The sequence below is a fragment of the Onthophagus taurus genome, chromosome 11 (assembly GCF_036711975.1).
Source record: "Onthophagus taurus isolate NC chromosome 11, IU_Otau_3.0, whole genome shotgun sequence".
In the NCBI taxonomy this organism is placed as follows: Eukaryota; Metazoa; Arthropoda; class Insecta; order Coleoptera; family Scarabaeidae; genus Onthophagus; species Onthophagus taurus.
Window position 1 is genome coordinate 18,041,597 of NC_091976.1, and position 20,869 is coordinate 18,062,465.

The 20,869-nt window shown below is 33.5% G+C and overlaps 2 protein-coding genes and 2 long non-coding RNA genes across 5 annotated transcripts; 2 read left to right on the top strand and 2 right to left on the bottom strand.

The window, feature by feature from the left end:
- Positions 1-9: 9 nt before the first annotated feature.
- Positions 10-1,531, top strand: LOC111424259 (uncharacterized). Its single transcript, XR_002707593.2, has 2 exons — positions 10-1,348; positions 1,416-1,531. It is a non-coding gene; the product is annotated as an uncharacterized lncRNA (long non-coding RNA).
- A 101-nt stretch (positions 1,532-1,632) lies between these two features.
- On the bottom strand, positions 1,633-11,975 carry LOC111424141 (extracellular matrix protein f-spondin). The gene is made up of 10 exons (XM_023057573.2): positions 11,713-11,975; positions 10,712-10,964; positions 10,515-10,650; positions 10,122-10,452; positions 4,041-4,171; positions 3,765-3,990; positions 3,534-3,708; positions 3,310-3,482; positions 2,039-2,464; positions 1,633-1,970 (listed from the first exon to the last, which is right to left on the bottom strand). The coding sequence occupies exons 1-10, from the start codon at positions 11,885-11,887 to the stop codon at positions 1,759-1,761; spliced, it is 2,238 nt and encodes a 745-aa protein (XP_022913341.1). The 5' UTR covers positions 11,888-11,975; the 3' UTR covers positions 1,633-1,758.
- LOC139431690 (uncharacterized) lies at positions 4,166-10,334 on the top strand. The gene is made up of 2 exons (XR_011641747.1): positions 4,166-6,416; positions 9,315-10,334. It is a non-coding gene; the product is annotated as an uncharacterized lncRNA (long non-coding RNA).
- A 60-nt stretch (positions 11,976-12,035) lies between the features above and the next one.
- LOC111424124 (uncharacterized protein KIAA0930 homolog) lies at positions 12,036-19,702 on the bottom strand. 2 transcript variants are annotated; one of them, XM_023057556.2, is made up of 6 exons: positions 19,369-19,702; positions 19,141-19,301; positions 17,930-18,752; positions 16,958-17,722; positions 12,413-12,562; positions 12,036-12,362 (listed from the first exon to the last, which is right to left on the bottom strand). In XM_023057556.2, exons 1-6 carry the CDS (start codon positions 19,475-19,477, stop codon positions 12,322-12,324), a joined length of 2,049 nt encoding a protein of 682 aa, XP_022913324.1. In that variant the 5' UTR covers positions 19,478-19,702; the 3' UTR covers positions 12,036-12,321. The 2 variants fall into 2 exon arrangements, with proteins under 2 accessions (XP_022913324.1, XP_022913325.1); XM_023057557.2 differs by lacking the exon at positions 16,958-17,722 and having other exon boundaries at positions 19,369-19,697.
- Positions 19,703-20,869: the final 1,167 nt, after the last annotated feature.

Below are 20,869 nucleotides of genomic sequence, written 5' to 3' on the forward strand. Positions count from 1 at the left end.
AGAAAATGTCGAGAACAATACGGAAATATGAAATTTAGAAGAATACGTAGTTTAACAAGTTGTTTATGGTAAAACTCGGTATTCGGAGTATGTTACAGAAAACTTTTTGAACAAAATTTGTATCAAATTTTACGCTTAACACATTGCTCTGTCAACTCCTTTTAATCCAACCCTCGGTCGACATTATCCGCTGTATCCCATTACTCAACATTTTGAACAAATCAGGTTCAAAACTATCTACTGTTGGCAGTGGAACTATATATCACGTATTCATTCATGCTGGTTACTAATATACAACGAGCCATATGGTTATTTTTTGTGCCTTGGACTTATTGGCTATCATATCATATTAATAGAGCTAGTGTATTATGTTTAAAAAATGTTTTGGCAGCTGCTTCAAGTTACACTATAAAATGCACACTCGGAAAAATAAAGTTACCTACATTCTTTACCAGTGTGCCACATAGAAAGGAAGAATTACAAGCATGAAAATTTCAACAAATGCATAAATATAAAAGTTGAAATAACAAAGGAATCAATACCGAAATGATAAAAGTACACACAATATACAGGTTTTTTTCTGTAAGTCGTGGCATAATTTTAATCACAAATAGTAGGGTGAAAATGATGACGATTCATGTAAAAATTTTTGATCTAAACCCATAAATGGCTGAACACTCTGTATAGCATTGGTCCCGTGCAACAACATTGCACTGTTTGCCAAATTTAATCTTTCTAAGACAAACCATTTTGAAAATATTTAAAAGAATGTTAGAAATTTCTTAACTTTGATGGCCTATATCTTAGCCATTTATGGGTTTGTACTAAAAATTTTTACCCGAATCGTCATCATTCTGACTACTATTTGGGATTAAAATTATGCTACGATTTACAGAAACACTCTGTATAATATGATGTAAAGCTTAACAAATACTAGTTACAGCAGAAATCGTTCAGAATGTTGTTGAGGATCTCTTATAAAAATCGAGACACCAAAAATTAATAAACATCATTAATAAACGATAATTCTGTTGAACACAAACAAGATAGTTAAAAAAAGAATAATCTGCGAAACTGATAAGAAATATAATACGAAATAGATATGTTTGAAATTAACAAATCTTAGTATCTTTGAATATCAAGAACGATGCATTTTCGTTTACTTGTTCTTATATTCCTGGCGATTTGCCTACATTATAACGTTCAAGGGCGAGATATTGATGATATGGATCAAAAGCAAACAGAAGCTCCTAAACGTCGGTTGTTTATTGTAAAAGTTCCGTGTAAACGTGGCTATCAAGAAATCACAATTGATTGCGAACCAGATCTCGAGCCTTTTTAGACGAAGGTAAAAGGCAACAAAGAAAATTATATTTTAAATAATCAGTGATAATTAGTAATAGTTTCTTTTTTAGACTAAGCAGAAAAAAGAAACCATAGACACCGAAGAAAACGCAATAAACATCATTAATGAACGATAATTTTGTTGAATGCAAATATAATATCAATAAAAGTAGCTTCCAGACTAAAATTATGTTTTTAAAAATGAAATAAATATCTATATAAAAAATGTTAGTCAAAAACATCTTCTTTCTTCAAAAAGATAGAAAAGTGGGGGAAAAAATAATATAATTTAATTACTCATAATTATTATATTTATTGTATTTCTTTTTTTACCAGTAATTAAGAAAAATTTATACAAAAAAAATTAAAATCTTTTGCAAGTAATTTACAAAACTAAAATAAACTTGCACTTCCTTATAAACATGGTGCTCTAATACATTTTTTCCTCTTTGTTAAATTCGGGCAAGGTTTTCCGTTATTTTCCGGTTCTCTTTTAATCATTCTTTGCCTGTATTGAAAACCTTTACCACAAGAAACGCTACATCCAGACCATGGAGACCAGTCAGAAACCATACAATCGATTGCAGGTGAGGCTGTTGGTGCTAAATTAGGATTTTGTATTTCACCTGTTAAATTTAATAAAAACACATTATCCCATACAAATTTTTGTTTATAATAATTTAACTTAATTTACCTCTCATTATTTTACATGCTTCATTGCATTCATCTACCGTTAAGAAATTGTTTCGATTTCCTCTACAACCCCCATAAACAAAAGGAACACACATTTGCTTGCTGGGTTCAAAGTACCATCTATTAAAGTATCCGGTGCAGGGTCCTTGAATTGGTTCTTCCATACACACTCGTTTTGCAGTTGCCATGTCGAAAGTGCAATCCACATAATCCATACAAGGTCTCTGTTGCATTAATTCAACTCTTGAGCTACATTTTTCTTGTAAACCGGGTTCGACGAGCAATAATCTCGTTCGGAATTTAACTCCTTTTCCACATGAAGCGCTACAAGGACTAAAATCATTCCATTCGGATACAGGACACATCGGATCTGGTACTTCAATTTGATCTGGTTGACATGGTGGTTCCATACATTTTTCTTTTTCCACTGAAACAAAGCATTATTTGATTTTATGATAAAATGAACTTAAATAAATAAATTTTTAGAGTGACTAGCGTTTGCATTGGTGCCGTTCTATATGCTATCTTGTGGCTCATAGTAGAATTGGTATTATCACTGCATTTCATCATGGCTTCCCTCAATTTTTTCCTCCAAGCCTCTCTATCCATGGTTTCCTTTCACCATTTTCTGGACCAAGTATATCTCTGACCAGGAACGTCAAGAATCCCTTTCCTTCTCCCATCTTGCTGTCGACTTTCCCCTAGAGCCCTAGGTCTTGTTCCTTGCATTCGGGCATTTGGCATCGAGATGGAATCTGTTTTCAAAGGTTCATACACAGATATCGATCATAGATTAATACGGAGCTCTTCACTCTCCAAACCACATCATTCTTCTAGAGGATATCCTGGAAATCTACCGCTTATTATGAAACGAAATTTCATCAAACATCTTTCGACGAGTTCTGCAGATTTTTTAGGAGCAACCAAACAAAATTCAAGTCATTGTTCACACGAAATCGTTCTCCACGTCACTCCTTTAGACGGTGCTGGAGTATTCATAATCAAAATCTGTACCGACGGATATTTGTGTCTTTCTGGATCAAAAGATAAGTAATTTTGAGTCAATATGGCAGTATTGAGTCCATATCTTTGATCTCGCTAGAAGCCTATATCTAATAAAATCATGCATTTTGGATCATAATCTGCAAGGTAATCCTATAACACTTTAAATAAAATCATTACAATATCACCATCACAACGTATAAATTCGTCAAAATTTCGAATCGAATTTTGCACCATTACAAACGTTTAAATAGAAAAAAAATTATTTACTTGTTGAAATATGAGGACATTTCTTTCTTCCCATTGCATCCAAAAATTGACGACTTCTGGTCTTCATTCCAACTCCGCAAGTTGAAGAACATTCCGACCAAAGAGTCCATTCGGTTGTTGCGCAAATACCATCGTTTACTTCTAATTTTTCTTCGGAATCTTCGGCTGGTTTGCTTAAAATTAAAAAGATGTATATTAATTAATCACTTTTTTAAATTTCTTACTTTTCGCATTCTGGTACAGCGGCAACACACATTTCCTTTGAAACTAATTGTCGATTACAACTAAACATTTGTGCTTTTTGTGGCATTTTATATTCTCTTGTGCGCATTCTTAAACCTTTACCACAAGTAACTGAACAATCGCTCCATGAGGAGTATTCGGTTACGCTGCATTCAACTACAATAATAATTAAAAAAAAATATTTTTGTGGAAATGATTAAGACCAAAAAAACCTCTTGATGTATCTTCCGTATTTTCATTAACCTCCACTTCTAATTGAGCATTTAAAAATTTTTCATCGCATGATTTTGGAATGACTTTTTCTCTTGTTAAATACATCCTAGCTAAAGGATGCATTTCATTTTTACTTGGGTCATAAAATGGTGCTCTAGGATCTTCCGGATAAGTTGTAGTGATTCTATACATTTTTTCGCGAGGTTTAGTTTCACTATTTGGGGACTAAAAAAAATTATTTACAAAAAAATAATTTTTATTGATTTTCTTAGTACCATATAAGTGATTCCACTATCAGTTCCTGCGTCATAAGGATAAAGGTCCAAAATCAAATTTTCTATCCACGTACAATTTCTTAAACATAAATTTAATCCGTTAACTCCAACGACCCAATCCGGCGTAGGACCTAGAAAATTTCATCGGGAAGAAAATTATGTTTTTTTCAGACCAAGGTTAAATCTAATCTAATCTCATTTGTTGTAATAAATAACGGCGCTCTACTATAATATTATAATTTCCTTTTTTTGAGATGAAAATGCGAATCTCGTGGTGGTTATTTTCCGTTATTTTAATAATTTCTCTTCATTTCCAAATGGTACAAAGCGGAAAGGACAAACGAGAAATACGTGAAGTTAAGAATTTTATGAAGATGTTTGAAAACACCAAATCAAGCAACATCGTTGGGGCTCCGTGTTTAGATGGTTATGTGAAAGTGAAAAATAAGTGTAGGAAAATTATTAAATTTTCAACGAGTTTAAAAAAATAATTAAAAAAATGTATGGTTATAATCTTAAATTATATCTATTTTAGAATTAGTGTGTTATTTTTCAACATTCATATCTGTATGTAAACAAGATAGCCAGAAAACATGTAATTTGCGAAACTAATAAAAATATGTACAAGAAAATGTTTGAAATTAATAAAATTGAGTGTTTGAGTAGTAAAAATAATGCGTTTTCTTGCATTCGTTCTTATATTCAATTTTTATAATTTTCCGAAACTAGAACAGATGTGCTAAACAAGTTGATAAAGCTGAAGCACAAATAAACTAAATAAATTGATAAGGTTGTGATATTGATCAAATCAAATCAAGAAGCTGAATAACCTTCGAGTATATTATTAAAAAAAAAATCCGACTACGAGAAAGATGGAAAAAAACTTGACTTGATACTTTCATATAAGATATCAAGACATGAAAATCTTCCCACCCCTATCAAAGCAACTATTCATCAGCGTAGTGTCTCTGTCATATTTTTACCACCAAAAACCATGTCATTATTTGTGGAGAAGACATCCAAACGTTATTCTGTACAAAGTTACAGAAACTGTATTGGTTGTTTGAAAGTAAATCCAAACGGTGGGTCAGTAGTAAGCTTCTAACACAGTTTTTATTTGATGTGATGTTGACAACCAGTTATGGCAGAATTGTGTTTTGGCAGTAGATATTGAAAATTAGCAACGGAATGTCTCAGAATATAATTCGGGGACTTGGGTTAAGTAAATACGGTTTTGGTAAAGCCGCCTTGAGCTTATTCAGCGTTATGTCCATCTCATAAGTGAAACACAATAGAAGTGCGCTATCGCCCCAGTAATCAGTAATAAAAGAATGCTACCCACGCCGTCACGTTTAATAGGATCGATGGTTTTGATTTGGTTAAACAAAGGAAGTTCTTGTACAGCCTTATTGATATATTTAGACAAACATCCAATCCGCACATTGTGAACCTTTGCTTAAGACCAATCCAACAAAATCTACCAATTAGAAAGTAGGTGGGCAGAAAGTAATGCAGAAAAGGCCAACAGATATGCTGAATATCTTGAAAACACTTTTCAGCCAAAGCAGTGTCAAGATATTCTCGACTAGAAGAATCTTACCCAAGGGAAAGATATATCAGATCCATTGTTTCAAAAGAAATACCAATAGAAATTACAGAATGTACCCAAGGTATAGAAATTACCAGCAATGAAGTGTCATCTCACAGGTAAGTTAAAATTTACACATTGTTTAATATAAAACAATACTAAATAAAATATATAACACTACTATCATAGTATTGTTATATATTTTAACGTGTAAATTTTAACTTTTAACGTGAGTTTTAATGTGTTCATATTTATAATTTTATCTTGTATACCTTTGTGAAGCCGTTTACATGAACAATTAAATGGAAAATAAGTTGCTAAAATCTAATCTATATTTCTAATGTCTCTGATGATGGCGTAAGCCGAAACCGGTTAGACAATAAATTGAAAAAGACCAGAAAAAGTATTGCTTTTATTGAATTTATATTATATAAAAAATAACTGGTCAACATGGATCAAACTCCCTCATCTAATTTTAGAAAGAGTCACAAAACTATTAAACAGTTTCACAGGATCACAGATATAATTGAAAAAGTGCTGGAAGAAAGAATGGTTTGTTCCACCGTATTTCTAAATGTACCTTAAGCTTTTGATAGAGTGTGCGATTTCACTACAAATTAAGCAAGCCCTTACCTAGCTAGTTGGCACAATTGCTGAAGTCTTATATCTGAGATCAAGTCTTTAGAGTTAATCAGGAAAACGCTTATACTGGTACACCTGGGTATACTCCTTGGTACAGCAACTTCTTCAACCAGATCAGAGAACTCAAGAGGATCCAATTCTTCAAGGTAGTGTAATTTGTGTTAGTGAGTAGTTTCTTGTGTATAAGCTTCGTAGCCTTAGTAGATGAGAATTAAAATACCCTGGGGTTCTTTGTACGACGAAAAATAGTTTATTAAAACTGGCAAATCAGTGCTACAGCTGTTTCGGTTTCAAGAAAAAACCTTCCTCAGGCACGACGTCAATAATGAAGAGCAAAATATAAGCAAAACAAATCGGAGGGACACCACGCGACTTCAGGAACTAATGGATTTAGTATTTAAACTATTTTTCGTCGTACAAAGAACCCCAGGGTATTTTAATTTAAATCCTTACGATGAATATCGAATCTCAACTCTCTAAATTAGTAGATGAGGTTTGAAAAATATCACTCATTGATCTAATCGTAAGTCATGATCAAAATTATAAACTATTTAAATAAAAAAAAACTTATGAGCGTTCTGAAAGATGTGAGACCTCACTACATGCCAAGAAGATATAATTAGGTGGTTCATGACACTATATGTACTAGTTCTTTGATAGTTCTTTAACTGGTGGGTGTATTTTTTTTCTTCCACCATTAACAATACAAATTCTAAATACATTTAATATCAAGTCGTCTAGCATCTAGCACTTGCAAAGACTGGCTAGAAATTACTTAATGTGCTTAATTAAAGTTCCCCTGGCATTCGATTGATAATCACTCTTTTATATCTGCTAGAATCAGATCTTTACATAATGATTTTCAAAATATGCGTCTTCTAAACTGCAAGTTTTCTTCCAATCTACTATCTTCGTCACTCGTCATCGTGATGTTCAGATGATACGAATTAAAATAGTTACACCGGTAATTTAATGTGGTTTATTTAAATAAGGAATTTTTATTGACTTTCTGAATTTCCATTGTTTGAGTTGCTTTTGTAGTAAAAGTTCGTTATCAAATTCGTAATCGTGTGGTGGGCGGAAATTGTGTTAATCTATTACTGGTTTAGTAATCCAAACACACATTCTTAATTAGTTACTTCCTTTTTCTTTTTTATGTATTTATTTTATTTATTTTTCGTGAATGTTTATAGTGCTTGTAAATAAACGTAATTCCTGCTAAAATTAAGAAAGATTATATGTGATTTCGCTCATTCGTCCCACTTTATCCGGGATTGAGACAGACTGTGGTATATTTGATTATCTTTAGAATGATGTGCAGATGTAGTTAACCAGATTACACTTAAACTTAGTTCTCCCATGTTGTCATCATTAGCAAAGTACCTATACATAGTCTTTAACCGATCTCCTTTGCTTCAACTTCCAACGATTTAGCATATTCCCCCAAGGTGCAACCACATAGGTAGTCATATGTGGATTGGTTTCATCTACATCTAGCGTGTATGCAGGGAGGGTGTATCCACGCTCTACAATTAACTCGTGGCACTCCTGAATATCGAGCTGGATCTTTTATTGTACTCGAATCGAATGAGAATCGTAAGAGAAACACAGAAATCAGAGAAGAATGCAACACCGTCACATCGTCATATGAGTCAAAAATGGATCAGTTGTGTTTGGCAAAACGTACATAAAAAGGCCGATAAGAAGATCTTCAAAGCGATGGAAAGACAGCTAGACCTCAGTATCACAGAAGAAGCAGAACCAAGTCATAAGACTTTCGATAAGAAGAAGAAAGAAAATAAGAATCGAGCTGAAAGCCAGGATGACAAAAATCCTAAAAGTATCCTAAACAGAGCATGCATTGCTTTTCATATCTACCATACATAGAGTTCTGCAACATAATCTCCTCTACTCATAAAACCGAAAATAAGAGACTCATTTGTTAAAATATGTGTAATAGGTGAGGTTGTCTTGAGTAGGCTGCTTTATACATGGTTTACCATTTTATTTGCACTTCATTGAATTTCTTCATTATAAAATTCAAAGCACTGGGCAAAAATTATATCACATCATGGTTTGCAAAAACAAGTAGAAACATCATAGCAATGAGAGATCGCTTAGTTTAGTCGAAATCATTGATCAAAACTTATCAGTACATATTGCAGCACGTCAATCGGAAGCGATACCAATTAATATTAAGATAAGATTGGAAAAAGCTAAAATTAGTTAGCCCCAAAGGTTTTGCGATAATTGTATTAATCAAAAAAGTAGTAATCAAGCACCTCATATAGGTCAAAAACGGAAGTTGATTCCAGACGAGGCGATGTAGTTAATACCATAAACAGATATTGTGCATCATTTTGAGTAGCGCTTTTTCTAACAATCTTTTTGTTGTTTTTACCAATACTATTGATAATGTTGTTGTTATTAATTATGGAATTTATGTCTGTGTGAATTGCTACATATTCTACATCTTTCCTAGCTGAAGTAACACCTAATTTCTCACTTAAAAAATTCGTAGTCTTTGTAACACGAAGAATTTTATTCTTTTTTTCAATTTTATGTATAAGCCAACAGTTGATGAGATATGGCATCGTCAAATGTATACGCTTTAGATTCAGATTGTGACTTGATGGCTACTGATTTTGAATTTGCTTGGGAGTATGAAGATGATGGGGGTCTATTGGTTCTTTACACTGCATTCTCTATTTTAAATATTAATATTGAAGATGTTTCGTAATCCCTCTATGCAAAAACAATACCTATGTTTAATCCGCCTTATGCATTAGTAACTTTCACAACTTCTTGAAAAAGTTGAAGAAGTTCTTGCAAAAACTTAAAACTGTAACAGCCACAGTTTAAGATGTTCTTAAAAACACATAAAAGTATGTACAAAGTCTTTTTGTCTGATACATTTATTATACAGTCATTTACCTATCGTGAAGAAATCATGACTAGACTAACATGCACATGAAGTAGTCAATATCTTTAACAACGAAAATGAGACTGGTAAGGAGTCTGATGTTCTCTATCTTTCTTTGCAGATCAGAGTGCAAAAAGAAAATTGATGCCATGGAGATGTTTTGCTAGTGCAGAATTCTAAAAATTCCGTGGACGCAGAGGACAACTAACGTTATAGACAACACTACAACAATTGAAACCAAAAACAGATGGCGAGGCGTGGTAGTTCAAAACATAGCAAAATATTTTGGACACGTGGTGCGAATGTGAGAAGGACTGACTTAGAGGGCATAGTAGCTGGAAAAACGTCGCGTGGAAGATCCCCTACAAGGTATACGGACCTTATCATAAACATCACGGCACAACTTCCATGAAAATTCTGCCGAGCAATAACAAGGACAAAAGGACTGCGAATTTGTTTGTTTACAATTAAAGTCTATATCTCTATATTGGGATAATCAAGATACTTAAAACTGCATCATGCATAACTTCGTGCTGTTCAAAGTCGAGAATTTATTGCTTAAAATATTATCTCAATATACTTGTAATTTATTTCTATTTATTAGAACAAACAGATAAAATCTGGATTGACTGGATTGGTTATAAAAGTAGGATTATTTTGAAAACATTTTAGAGTCTATTTACGTATTAAGAACGATGCATTTTCTTCTATTCGGTCTTTATTTTTTGGCTCTTTGTCAAATTATCTACAACTTTCCCAACAATAATGTCGTAACGCAAAGATGTACCCATTTTAAAAGCTTCGAGACTGTCAAGTGTAAGGGTGATGAAAAAATATTTAACGGAATGTGTATACCTAAGTACCAACCATAATTTGTAATACGTATCTTTGAATCATTATATTTTAAATATTATTTAAATTAACTTACCAAACATTGAAGCTAGTGATATTAAATTATGTCTCCTATCAACTTTAAACGTCGCAGAAGTGTTTGTGTTAACGTGAGGATACCATAAACCAGCCGCTTTAATAATCGATCGTAAATACTTTGATTTCGCCCTTAATTCGCTTTCCATAAGCCTCACAGAACCCCATTCGGCTAAACTTCGAAATCCTTCAGATGCAATTTGACCTTCACCCCAAAATGTGAAATTGCGCTCGTGGGAAGCCCCAATAATATCGGAAAAATGAGTAAGCCAAAGTGAAAATGGAAAATCTTTTGGATGGGTTTTATTCGACCAGATACCTTCAAATATTAACTAAAAATGTGTAAATTATATATTATGTTAAAAAAATTTAAGGAAAAATTTTGTAATTTTACATTATATTTTGCTTCATCACAAGCGCAACAATCATCAGGATTAAATTTAAGATCGTTTTCGGTTTGTTCGCAAAACGTTTTGCTTAATTTTCCTTCATCGGCGAACCAACGTTTGGAATCTTCAAGAACCATTGCTCTAAAAAATTAAAATATATATGATTTCAAAGATTAAAAAGTTATTTTATTTCTAAATTAACCTGAATGTTACACAACCGGATCCTGGTGGTGGAGCTTTCCACATAAAAAATACTTCAGTTTTTGGTAAAACGCTCGTTTCCGAGATTGTATTCACGCAATCTTCGTTAAACTTTGAAAGAGAATCCCCAAATAATTGAAACGTGCCCACTTTTTGTGGGGACAAATTTCCAGGTTCTTGGGATGATTCAACATTAATTGTGAAACGTTTAAAATGTTGGACATTTTCAAATGTTCTTGAACCCATTAAGTACACTAAAAATAAATTGCTGTATAAGTATTTGTATATCTGTGTTTTATTGAGTTTAGAAAGAAACTGTAACCGAAGCAATGTAATATCATTGTATTATTATAAAAATGTATTTGTCAATGTCAATTCTTCAGTAACATCAATACCATATCAAAAGCATCAATACAAAAACTAAACTACTACTGTTGATCTATACCTCTCATTCCAGGATATCTCGAATACCGAGACATTTCCTGCAGAATGGCTTGAAGACATCATTGTCAAAATAGGGAAAAAGGGTAACCTTTCGAAGTGCAGCAACGATTACAGCAAATTAATAAACTTGCTAGGATAAGTAACAGTTTTTCAAAAGAAAGCCCGAAAGTTTCTAGTTCTAGATTTAGGGTTAGTTCTACTGATAATGCTAGTGTTAGTTTAAAAATCTTGCTAGGAGATTCCAGTACAATTTTCAACAGGGTGATGTTGAATAGATTGATGGAATCTCTGTCTGAGGAATTATATTAAAATTATACAACTTATCAAGCTACAATACGATCAAATTAAATATAGAGTCTCGCATGCTGGCATACTTATCTTAATAATAGTTTTTTCAAACCATAAAATATCAGACTTATCAATTTTCAATTCAACCTTGCACAATCATAAACATTAATTGTTTGTTTTAGACTATTTGGTCTTAAAAGTGTTTTTTTAATTATTTAGCCTTTTTTGTCGACATCCCAATAAAAAAAGAAAAATAATTAAGTAACTTACTTGTATAAATTTGTCCTGGTATATACTTTTCGGGATTTTCATTAACTTTAATTTGAAATCCATTATCCCCTTCTAATTTCCCTACGTGCGAATGATAAGGACTTGGTTCTCGCGGACACCCCAAAACGACAACGACCCCTAAAACGAATATAAACCCCCAAAGTGCGACCTTCATCGCGTTACTCTCACTTAGATTACTCGTTTAAACTATTTTAAAACAAGAAGAAATGAACGGATGTTTATTAAACATGATATCTTTAACGTTATCAACGGTTCTTGGAATGGGTTCCATGACCTGAGGTCAACACAGAAATCAAACAAACTTTTAAATTGAGAATATCATTTAATTTTATTTTTTTTGTTGTTGTTTCAAGAAATTACAAAATCATAACGACACAAAAAAACTAAAGTTTTTTTTTGTATCACAGATCGATTGATTTAGATCTGAGGGTTTTTAAACAAAAAGAATCACAGTTTTAAATAAATCTTACAAAATACAAAACTTAATTAAGTATTAATAATAAAGAAGAGTGTTTTATGACTAGAGTATTTTGTGGCTGTCTTTTTTTTTTGTTCGTTTCTGTACGTTTATAAAATGTACCAAAAATACTAGAATGTTAAAATGGGACCTTCTCGATGATCTAAAATATCTACAACAAAAAAAATTTTACTTTTTGTATTAATTAAATTTAGAAATTACCTTTTGCGATACTCCACCAAGGCAATGTAACGTACGTTAAAAACGCGTTCAAAGGAACTGATTGAGCTCGTTTGTTCTCTTTCCAAAAGTGGAATGTTTGAGTAAATCCTCTCATTGTCCACAATGGGTTATAAGCTCCATCATCGAGTTCTATAAAAAAAATCAATTTATGAATATTTATTAAATACAGTAAAACCTCAATATAACGGACTAATACGGGATATTTGAATGAATAATTCTAATGCACACAAATTCGGATAACTCCACATCGTTGCATTCAGTCTACCTGGCTTTATATTTATACCAAAGATGGTAGAATCTAAGAGGAGTGCTACATCTCGGGAACAGGTGTACAGTTCAAAGGCCCGTTCGTGACATCAATTTTCCCCTGTAGTGTTCTGTCTTAACATATTTTACTTCCTCTTCTCGCCGCCTTCTCCCTCCTACCCTCTTCAATCGCACCTTCAACGGTTGGTGATCCGAATCTACCAGATCTATCACCCTGAATCTATCCACCCTCTCCCACATTTCTTGGTTCACTACCACATAATCTATCACAGACGCCTCCCTTGCACCCATATAAGTATATTCCTTTTCATTTTCTTCCTCCCTATTCCCATTCAGTTCTCCGCCCACCTCAACATCTCCTTTCCTTCTCCATTCAGTGTCTTATCTCTGGATCGTCGCCCCATCACAACACCCTCTTCCCCTATTCACGCATTAAAGTCCCCTCCAATAACACAGGTCTGCGACTAAAAAAATTTTTTTGCCGATCTTTATTGATTTTTGGGTGCTGAATCCGAGAAAAATAATGAAATATTTCCATCACCCTTAGTTTTTTCGCAAATATCGTCATGAATGAGTAATCCTCGATACCTCACTTCTCTAAGTCATCTCAACACAAACACCCTTCTACGCGCTCATCTGTGTGTTTATTTGGTAATTCTCCCGAAAATGTTTGTTACATTTGTGGTGAACTTGTCATTAAGAAACACCAGAGAAACATTACACACTTTGTTAGGTACTATTTCGGGGTGAGACTTGGGGACCAGGACAAATCATGGGCACCTCACAAAGTGTGCTATATTTGTGTAGAAGATCGCAGGAAGTAGTAATGAGGTAAAAAAATCATTCAAATTTGGCATTTCGATGGTGTGGAGGGAACCAAAAAATCACAGTGATGACTATTATTTTTGCTACTATGATTTTAATGGCTATAACTCTAATAATAAAAGAGATGTAGTGTATCACCGGCTTCCTTCTGATATGCGACCTGTAGCTCATGGACCAGATGTATCTGTACCTCAGCCTCCAGCAACGCTAGGTGTGACAAGCTCTAGTGATTCTGATGTGAATGAAGATTTTCAAGATCCTTTAGATTATGCCACCCCACAACTTTTCGCTCAGTCTGAATCGGCTTGATGATTTGGTGAGAGACTTGGGACTTACCAAGGAGAATGCTGAACTCTTTTGTTCTAGACTAAAAGAAAAAAAGCTGGCTGTTGGAACATATTTCTGAATGAAATAGCAAAGCAAGGAATAAACACTGACTATTTCAAACAAGAAGGCGAGTTGGTTTACTGTTGTGATGTTCCTGGTTTGGTTTAAAAGTTTGAAATTGAATACAAAGCTGATAAATGAAGGCTTTTCATTGATTCTTCAAAAAGAAGCCTGAAGACACAATGGTAACACATATGCATCTCTTCTTCTAGGGCATTTTGTACACCTCAAAGAAAATTACGAGAATTTGGAAGAGTTGCTTAACAAAATTAAATATACAGATAGGGATTCCGTACATATTTAAATCTCGAAAATTATCTCGGGAAATCGATTATAATTTCGGGATATTCGGGGTTATGTTTATGTCATTAATTTACTATTTCTTGAAGAATAAGACTCGATTCACTCGATCTATCGGTTGACACTGCAAGCACGCATTTGATATTACAAAATTACACAAAAAAAAAGACCATGAAAAAGAAATGAAATTAATTTTAAATTGTCAGACTAGGTGGAGTACACTGTTTGATATGTTGGAGCGATTCATATTATTAGAAAAATGCACACGTAAAGCAATGGTTGACATAAAAGAGCCCTTTCTTGTAGATTCACAGTACGAACTTATTAAAGCGTTAGTAACCATATTGGAAGCGGCAAAGCTGACTGTAAAAGCCTTATGTTAGCGGTGTATTGCACTAGGAAAAGCAGATATAGCTTTACAATTTATGATAAATGAGATAGAAGAACAAAATATGTTTGAAAATGTCTATACAAAGACAACAAAGCCACCTGTCCAGTTAACTAGGAATGCACTCTTCAATACATTGCCTGATGTACAATGCCTGATGAGCATAAAAGTTCACTTTCTACATTCTTATTTGGATATTAAGACCATGGAGTGGAGATATCAGGGTAATTGGAATGTCAGTATGATTGGTGACTACTGCTGGTCACTTCATCTAAGAAATCCAGTTAGTCTATATTCATACCAGTTAGTTTCAGGTTATTGTGTTGAGATGCGGAAAAGCGTGAAAAACTGTTGCCATTTTCGGATTCAGCACGTTTGAAAACTGTTAGATCACCCTAAATATTCAAAAAAGTTTTTATTAAATTCATTTTTGCAGGTCTGTGTAATCAGACATCCCCCCCTCTCCTCCTGTCATCTCTTCCCATTGCCTTATTGCCTCTTTCATTGCTTTGCTATACAGGGTGTTAATAAACAAACTTTACACACGCTGGCAGGTGATAGTAGAGATAAACCTTTCAAGAAGTCGACCGTAGGATCAGAGAAACAGGATGCTTTAAGCCGCCAAAATCAGACACTGGCAAACTTCGTACAGTCCGCACGCCAAACACCGAGAGATAATATTTTGCAAGCTGTAGATAATAATCCCCACGTGAGTACCAGGCGAATAAGTAGAGCTATCGGCGTAAATCCTGTATCTGTTTGGCAGACCCTTAAAGAACAATTACTTCATCCGTATCACTTACAGAAGATTCATCATCTACGGTTAGAGACGGACTGCCGTCCCCGTATCCAATTTTGCCAATGGCTGATACATGAATGTAATTTAAATCCAGATTTGCTTGGGAAGATTTTGTTTACAGACGAAGCCTGTTTTACGCGTGATGGAGTTTTTACTTTCCACAATATGCATGTTTGGTCTGATGAAAATCCGCACGCAACTCATGTTAGAAACCATCAATTTGGATTTTCGATAAATGTCTGGTCCGGCATTGTGGGTGATTTTTTAATTGGACCATTTCGTTTACGGAATCGGTTAAATGTCAAATCTACTTGAACTTTCTGCGTGACAATTTAAACGAGTTACTGGAAGATGTGCCCCAGCCCACTATTCGCTAAACGTAAGAAACTATTTAAACGAACGATTCGAAAACAGATGGATTGGTCGTGGAGGACCTGTCGCGTGGCCACCAAGATCTCCTGATCTAACGCCAATGGATTTTTTTGTTTGGGGACATTTAAAAGGTATTGTTTATGCCACGGAAGTTTATACAGAAGATGAACTTTGGCAGAGAATAGTAGTCGGTTGCCAGCAACTAAGAAATCAAACTGCTTTCAATCGAGTGCGTAATTCTCTTCGACAACGAGTGCAACTTTGTTTACAAGAGGAAGGACGACAGTTTGAAAATCTTCCGCGATAACGAGTGTGCTAAATGCGTTGCGTGTTGTAATTTTTTTTTTGTAAAAGCCGTATCTTGGAATATAAATGAGTATTGGACCTATGTGTATTATATATTTTCTGCATATCGGCGTATTCCGCGAATGTAAATTGAACCATTGCGAAAATAAGCTAGCTTAAATAAGAATAAGTCACAAAATGTTTATTGACATGCAGTTTCTGCGGCTGTTGTTTTATCGCGTTAATGGTAGTGCGATATCGCATTCAAATTTATAGCTGACAATGAAAATTTAAAAATTCCATATCTCGAAAACCAATGAGTATTGGACCTATGTGTATTAGGATTTTTTTCTTGCTTTTATCTCTACTATCACCTGACAGCGTGTGTAAAGTTTGTTTATTAACACCCTGTATACTGTGACTATCTGCACCTTCTTTCCCTCCAGTTTGATTTGCCTTTTGTTTGATTTTTAATAAAAATATACAACAATTTAACGCTGAATAACAATTAAAACTAGTTCTAGTTTAAGTTCAATGAAAAATATATAACAATGTAACGCTAAATAACAACTACAACTAGAACTAAGACTAGATCTAGAAACATTTGGGTTTAGCTGTCTTAAGAGATGCATGGCTAAACCCAAACATTTCTAGTTCTAATGTCCTTGATTTATACATCATATAGACATGGGGAATACTCCAAGTTTCGTTTATCTATTAACATAGAATGCAGCATTATTGAACTAACATTTGTGTTTAAATATACTGATAAATTAAATAGACAATATTAATAGTATGACTTAAAAATATTTTCCGTTATATCGAGGTTTAAGTGTATTATATTTGATATTTATTAAATTAAAAAAAATTAATTTAGTAAAGTTATCATTATAATTATTACCATTATTGCATTTCTTATGTAAATCACACCAATAATAAATATGAGTACCATCTGGAGTAATTCTTTTGGGAGGTGAAAAAAGTGGACGAAAACACCTATTAACTCCAACTGTAGGTGGAGCCCCATTTTTCCTTTTTGGTAAAGTACAATAACTATAAATCTTACTAACATTCAACTTATTATAATTTCCATCGAAATGACTCGCACGATTCAAAGCATTATTCACTTTAAACTCATTATGATTAATTATTACTTTAGCCTCAGTCTTCTTTTCAATTTGTTTCGCGTTTTTCTTCGGTGATATTAACGCGTTCGATATGGTTAATGAATATTTCTTTAATTCCTGCACACAAGGCAGTTCTTCTTTACCGTTAACAGTTATATAAGGATTTTCAGTTAAAGAACCTTTCGGTTTATTATCATTATCGGTATTATTAGTATTATTTTCCGCATTCGTTTCGTTATTTAAACTAATGGCGTCATCAGCAAATTCAAATTCAGTGTTATAATTTGCATTGGATCTTGTTGCATCTTTATTTTTCTTCTGTTTGATGGTTTTTGGTTTTTCTTTACCCAATTCGTATTCGGATTGATTGAGTAAGCTTGCGATTTTATTTGGTGGGGGGGCACAAGAACAATGCTGTTGTTCGGGTGGCCCCAAAGGTGTACGACAGTAAATATCCGAAAGGGTGAGAGAATCACGCTTGGAGCGACGGAAACAGCCGCAGCAATTCGTTTTTGTCGATGAAACAGGACCAGAGCCCACTACAAAACAACAACAAAAAGAAATTAATAAAAAATTATTAATGAAAAGGTTTTTTGTGGAAATTTAGGTATTTTTGACTACGTGTTGTAATGTTTTTCTCTCTAGTCCTGCTTCTTTATGTTTTAAGCAACTACTTAACTAATAATAAATAAATGAAAGTGGGGTGCTTTATAAAAAAATAAATTAATTAAAATAATTTATCTTACCATCTCTTAAATCACCAGCTTCAATTTCAGAAACCCCATTATCCATCGAATCCAACCCTTCATTTTCTGATCTCGATTTAACATCCAATTTCGTTTTCCACCCACCTCGAACGAAATTATTAATATTAGCACTCGGATCGCTAAGTCTCCTCTGTTGACGATAATTATAAAAATCTTCTGGGTCCTCCTCCCAATCAGAATCCCATAAATCTGTAGCACAGAACCCAGGTTCTGAAGTAGGAGTCTCAACCCCTGATCCTTTAGGTTTAGTAACAGCCATTTCGGCATGCCCTTTTCCTTGAGGTCCCTTCATCCGCACAAATTCACATCGTTGCGCATTTGAATTTGAAAACAACCCAAACGTCATTCGTTGAGCCATTTTCGTGCTCAAACTCGACTGTCGCGCGTCGTAAACGCGTTTTAAAGCATCGTAACGAATCGACCCCAAAAATATTACGCCTTGGATGGTTCCTTCGCGATCTGAAGCAACTAATTCGACGCAAACCATTTCGCCATCGCGTACTAAAATATCGTGGAAGACTTCGTCGAAGTTATCGACCATAAAACAAATGTGAGGATAAGTCATTTCTTCTACTTCTCCTTTTGTATCCATTCGGCGACGACTAGGAGATGCGTAAACTTTTTGGGAGTGACGTTTAAGGACTTGTAGTTCTTTCGGACTCGTTCTTGTGCAAATCGCTAACGTTAAGGTGTATTCAAATTGGTGTATTATTAAATTTAAGTAAACTGTTTCTTCCCAATCTATATCAGGGTCACCTATTGGGAGTTTTCTACTGTCTTTACGAAAAACATCTACTTCCGTCTGAAAGTAAAATAAAATTTAGATTATTTCTTGAGGTTATGTTAAATGTCAAATTTAATTTAGATGATTTTTTGAGGTTATGTTTAATGTCAAATTAATTTTAGATTTTTTTGAGGTTATGTTAAACGTCAAATTTTTCACAATTTATTAATTTAAATTACGATATTTATAGAAATTAATTCAAATTAATTATTTTTAGTTTTTAAAACTTTTATGTTTTATTTACATTAAAAAAATATTAATTAAATTATTTTTTTAATTTAATCAATTTTGTAGGTTATATTAAATGTCAATTTTTGACATTTCATGATTTGAAGTCTACAATCAGGTTTTATTAAGTTTTTCATAATATTTTTCTTTAAATTAATCTTATTTTTGTTTTAATTACCTCAAATTTAGGTAAATATCTAGGTGATCCTTTAACATGTTTCTTCCTAACGAAAAACAACAAATCATCACAATCAATGCTGGTCTCATTTTGGAATAAGAAATGTCTCACGAACAGATCGGTCCAGTAAGTGGTACCTTGTAGCATAACAAACCCAGAATCTACAATAACAAAAATTAAATTTATTTAATTTGTTTATAACTCCAAATTTTTTAAGGTTATGTTTACCGTCTTTCATAAGTTGCCTCATTTCCTTCGTACGTTGAAAATTGATTTCCTCGAGTAATTGTTCTAAAACTGTCGGCGTTTTTAAAACGGGGTTATTGCAAAAAGCCATCTCGAGACTTTTTACATATGTATTTAAATATACAAAGCAAACGAAGTGTTATCTCGCGTGAATCATCACCAAATTGACACAGTTTGTTTATAAACAGACGACGAGGTTTTGTATTTAGTATTTACCGTTATTTTTGGAGCTTATCTGATGTATTTTGGTTGTCGGGTTGTCGTTGAGGAACTCCCATTTTCTCTGGTTATACAAAAAGAGAAGTGGATCGATTATCATTCGCGCACGCGAACTAAAATTGTACTATAAGTTATGTAGTTATTATTTTTAAATATGAATTTTTACAATTTGTAGAAGTTTGAGGAAATTTCAAAGAATTTGTTATATAAGATTATTTTTCTTGATAAAAATTTATCTCAAAATTGGATTTTAGTTGATATATCTTGTTTGCTTTTAACTGATATCATATTTTGCAATAATGATCCATAACAAAATTTTTTTTATTATTTGATTAACACTTGATAATTTTGATAAGTCACTGACAATTTATACATATATGAACGTTAATAAATTGTTGTTTATGTTTGTATGTAACATCTGCTACTAAAATTGTTCTTTACATAAAAACATCATATTTGCTTCAACAATATTTAATAATAATATCTATATTTGTTTATTAAGCACATAGTTAAAAAAAGCTTAGATACAACAATTTTTCTGGCTGAAGTTTTTTCCATAAGCTTCTGCACCGTTTTGAACATTGCGAAGGAACAGAAAGGATCATGGATAAACATCTTTACAGACAGTCGGGCCACCCTAAAGACAATTCAGGCCTACACCTGTGAAACCGCTGGTCAAGGAATGTATATATCAAGGAATATCTTGAGAAAACTCGTCAGGGGTAATGAAGTTAGGTATATGATAGGTTCCAGATCACAAAGACATTGTCATTGACAAGCTGGCCAAAGAGGTCACCCTTTATTGGACCCCAACCCGGCTATGGACTATAAAAAAGACACTTAAAACAGGTGATTAATACATGGGATGATTCAAAGGTAGAAACAACTTCAAGGGCACAGACATTCAGAGAGTATGATAGCTGCGTCGCAAAAGAAAACCAAAGAGATTTTATGTCTCAACAAAGGGGGCTTAATGCAATAATACAATGGACCTAGGAAATGAAAAAACGAAATAAAGCTGGTGACCTGGAACATCAGAACGTTCTTGGCACCTGGAAAGATGCAGGAAATCGGGAGAGAAGTTCGTACTTGATGTAGTAGTGATTCAGGAAGTTAGATGGAAGGAGCAGGGTGAAATAAGAAAAAAGGACTCCACTTTCTATTATAGCGGCAACCAAAAGAAAGCAGGAGTAGAAGGAACTGGTTTCTTTGCGACCAAGAAAATAATTAAAAATATTATTGGCTTCGAACCTATAGACGAAAG

Bases quoted from the DNA above. Each gene is read 5' to 3' on its own strand.
- LOC111424141 (XM_023057573.2), bottom strand. From the start codon at position 11,887: ATGAAGGTCGCACTTTGGGGGTTTATATTCGTTTTAGGGGTCGTTGTC. The intron at 3,483-3,533 runs GTAAGAAATTTA...TTTAATTTTAAG, and splicing joins GCTGTACCAGAATGCGAAAA to CAAACCAGCCGAAGATTCCG. The intron at 1,971-2,038 runs GTAAATTAAGTT...TAAATTTAACAG, and splicing joins AGCATGTAAAATAATGAGAG to GTGAAATACAAAATCCTAAT.
- LOC111424124 (XM_023057556.2), bottom strand. From the start codon at position 19,477: ATGGCTTTTTGCAATAACCCCGTTTTAAAAACGCCGACAGTTTTAGAA. The intron at 18,753-19,140 runs GTAATTAAAACA...TTTTACTTTCAG, and splicing joins GATATTTACCTAAATTTGAG to ACGGAAGTAGATGTTTTTCG. The intron at 12,563-16,957 runs GTAATAATTATA...TTTTTTTTATAG, and splicing joins ACATAAGAAATGCAATAATG to AACTCGATGATGGAGCTTAT.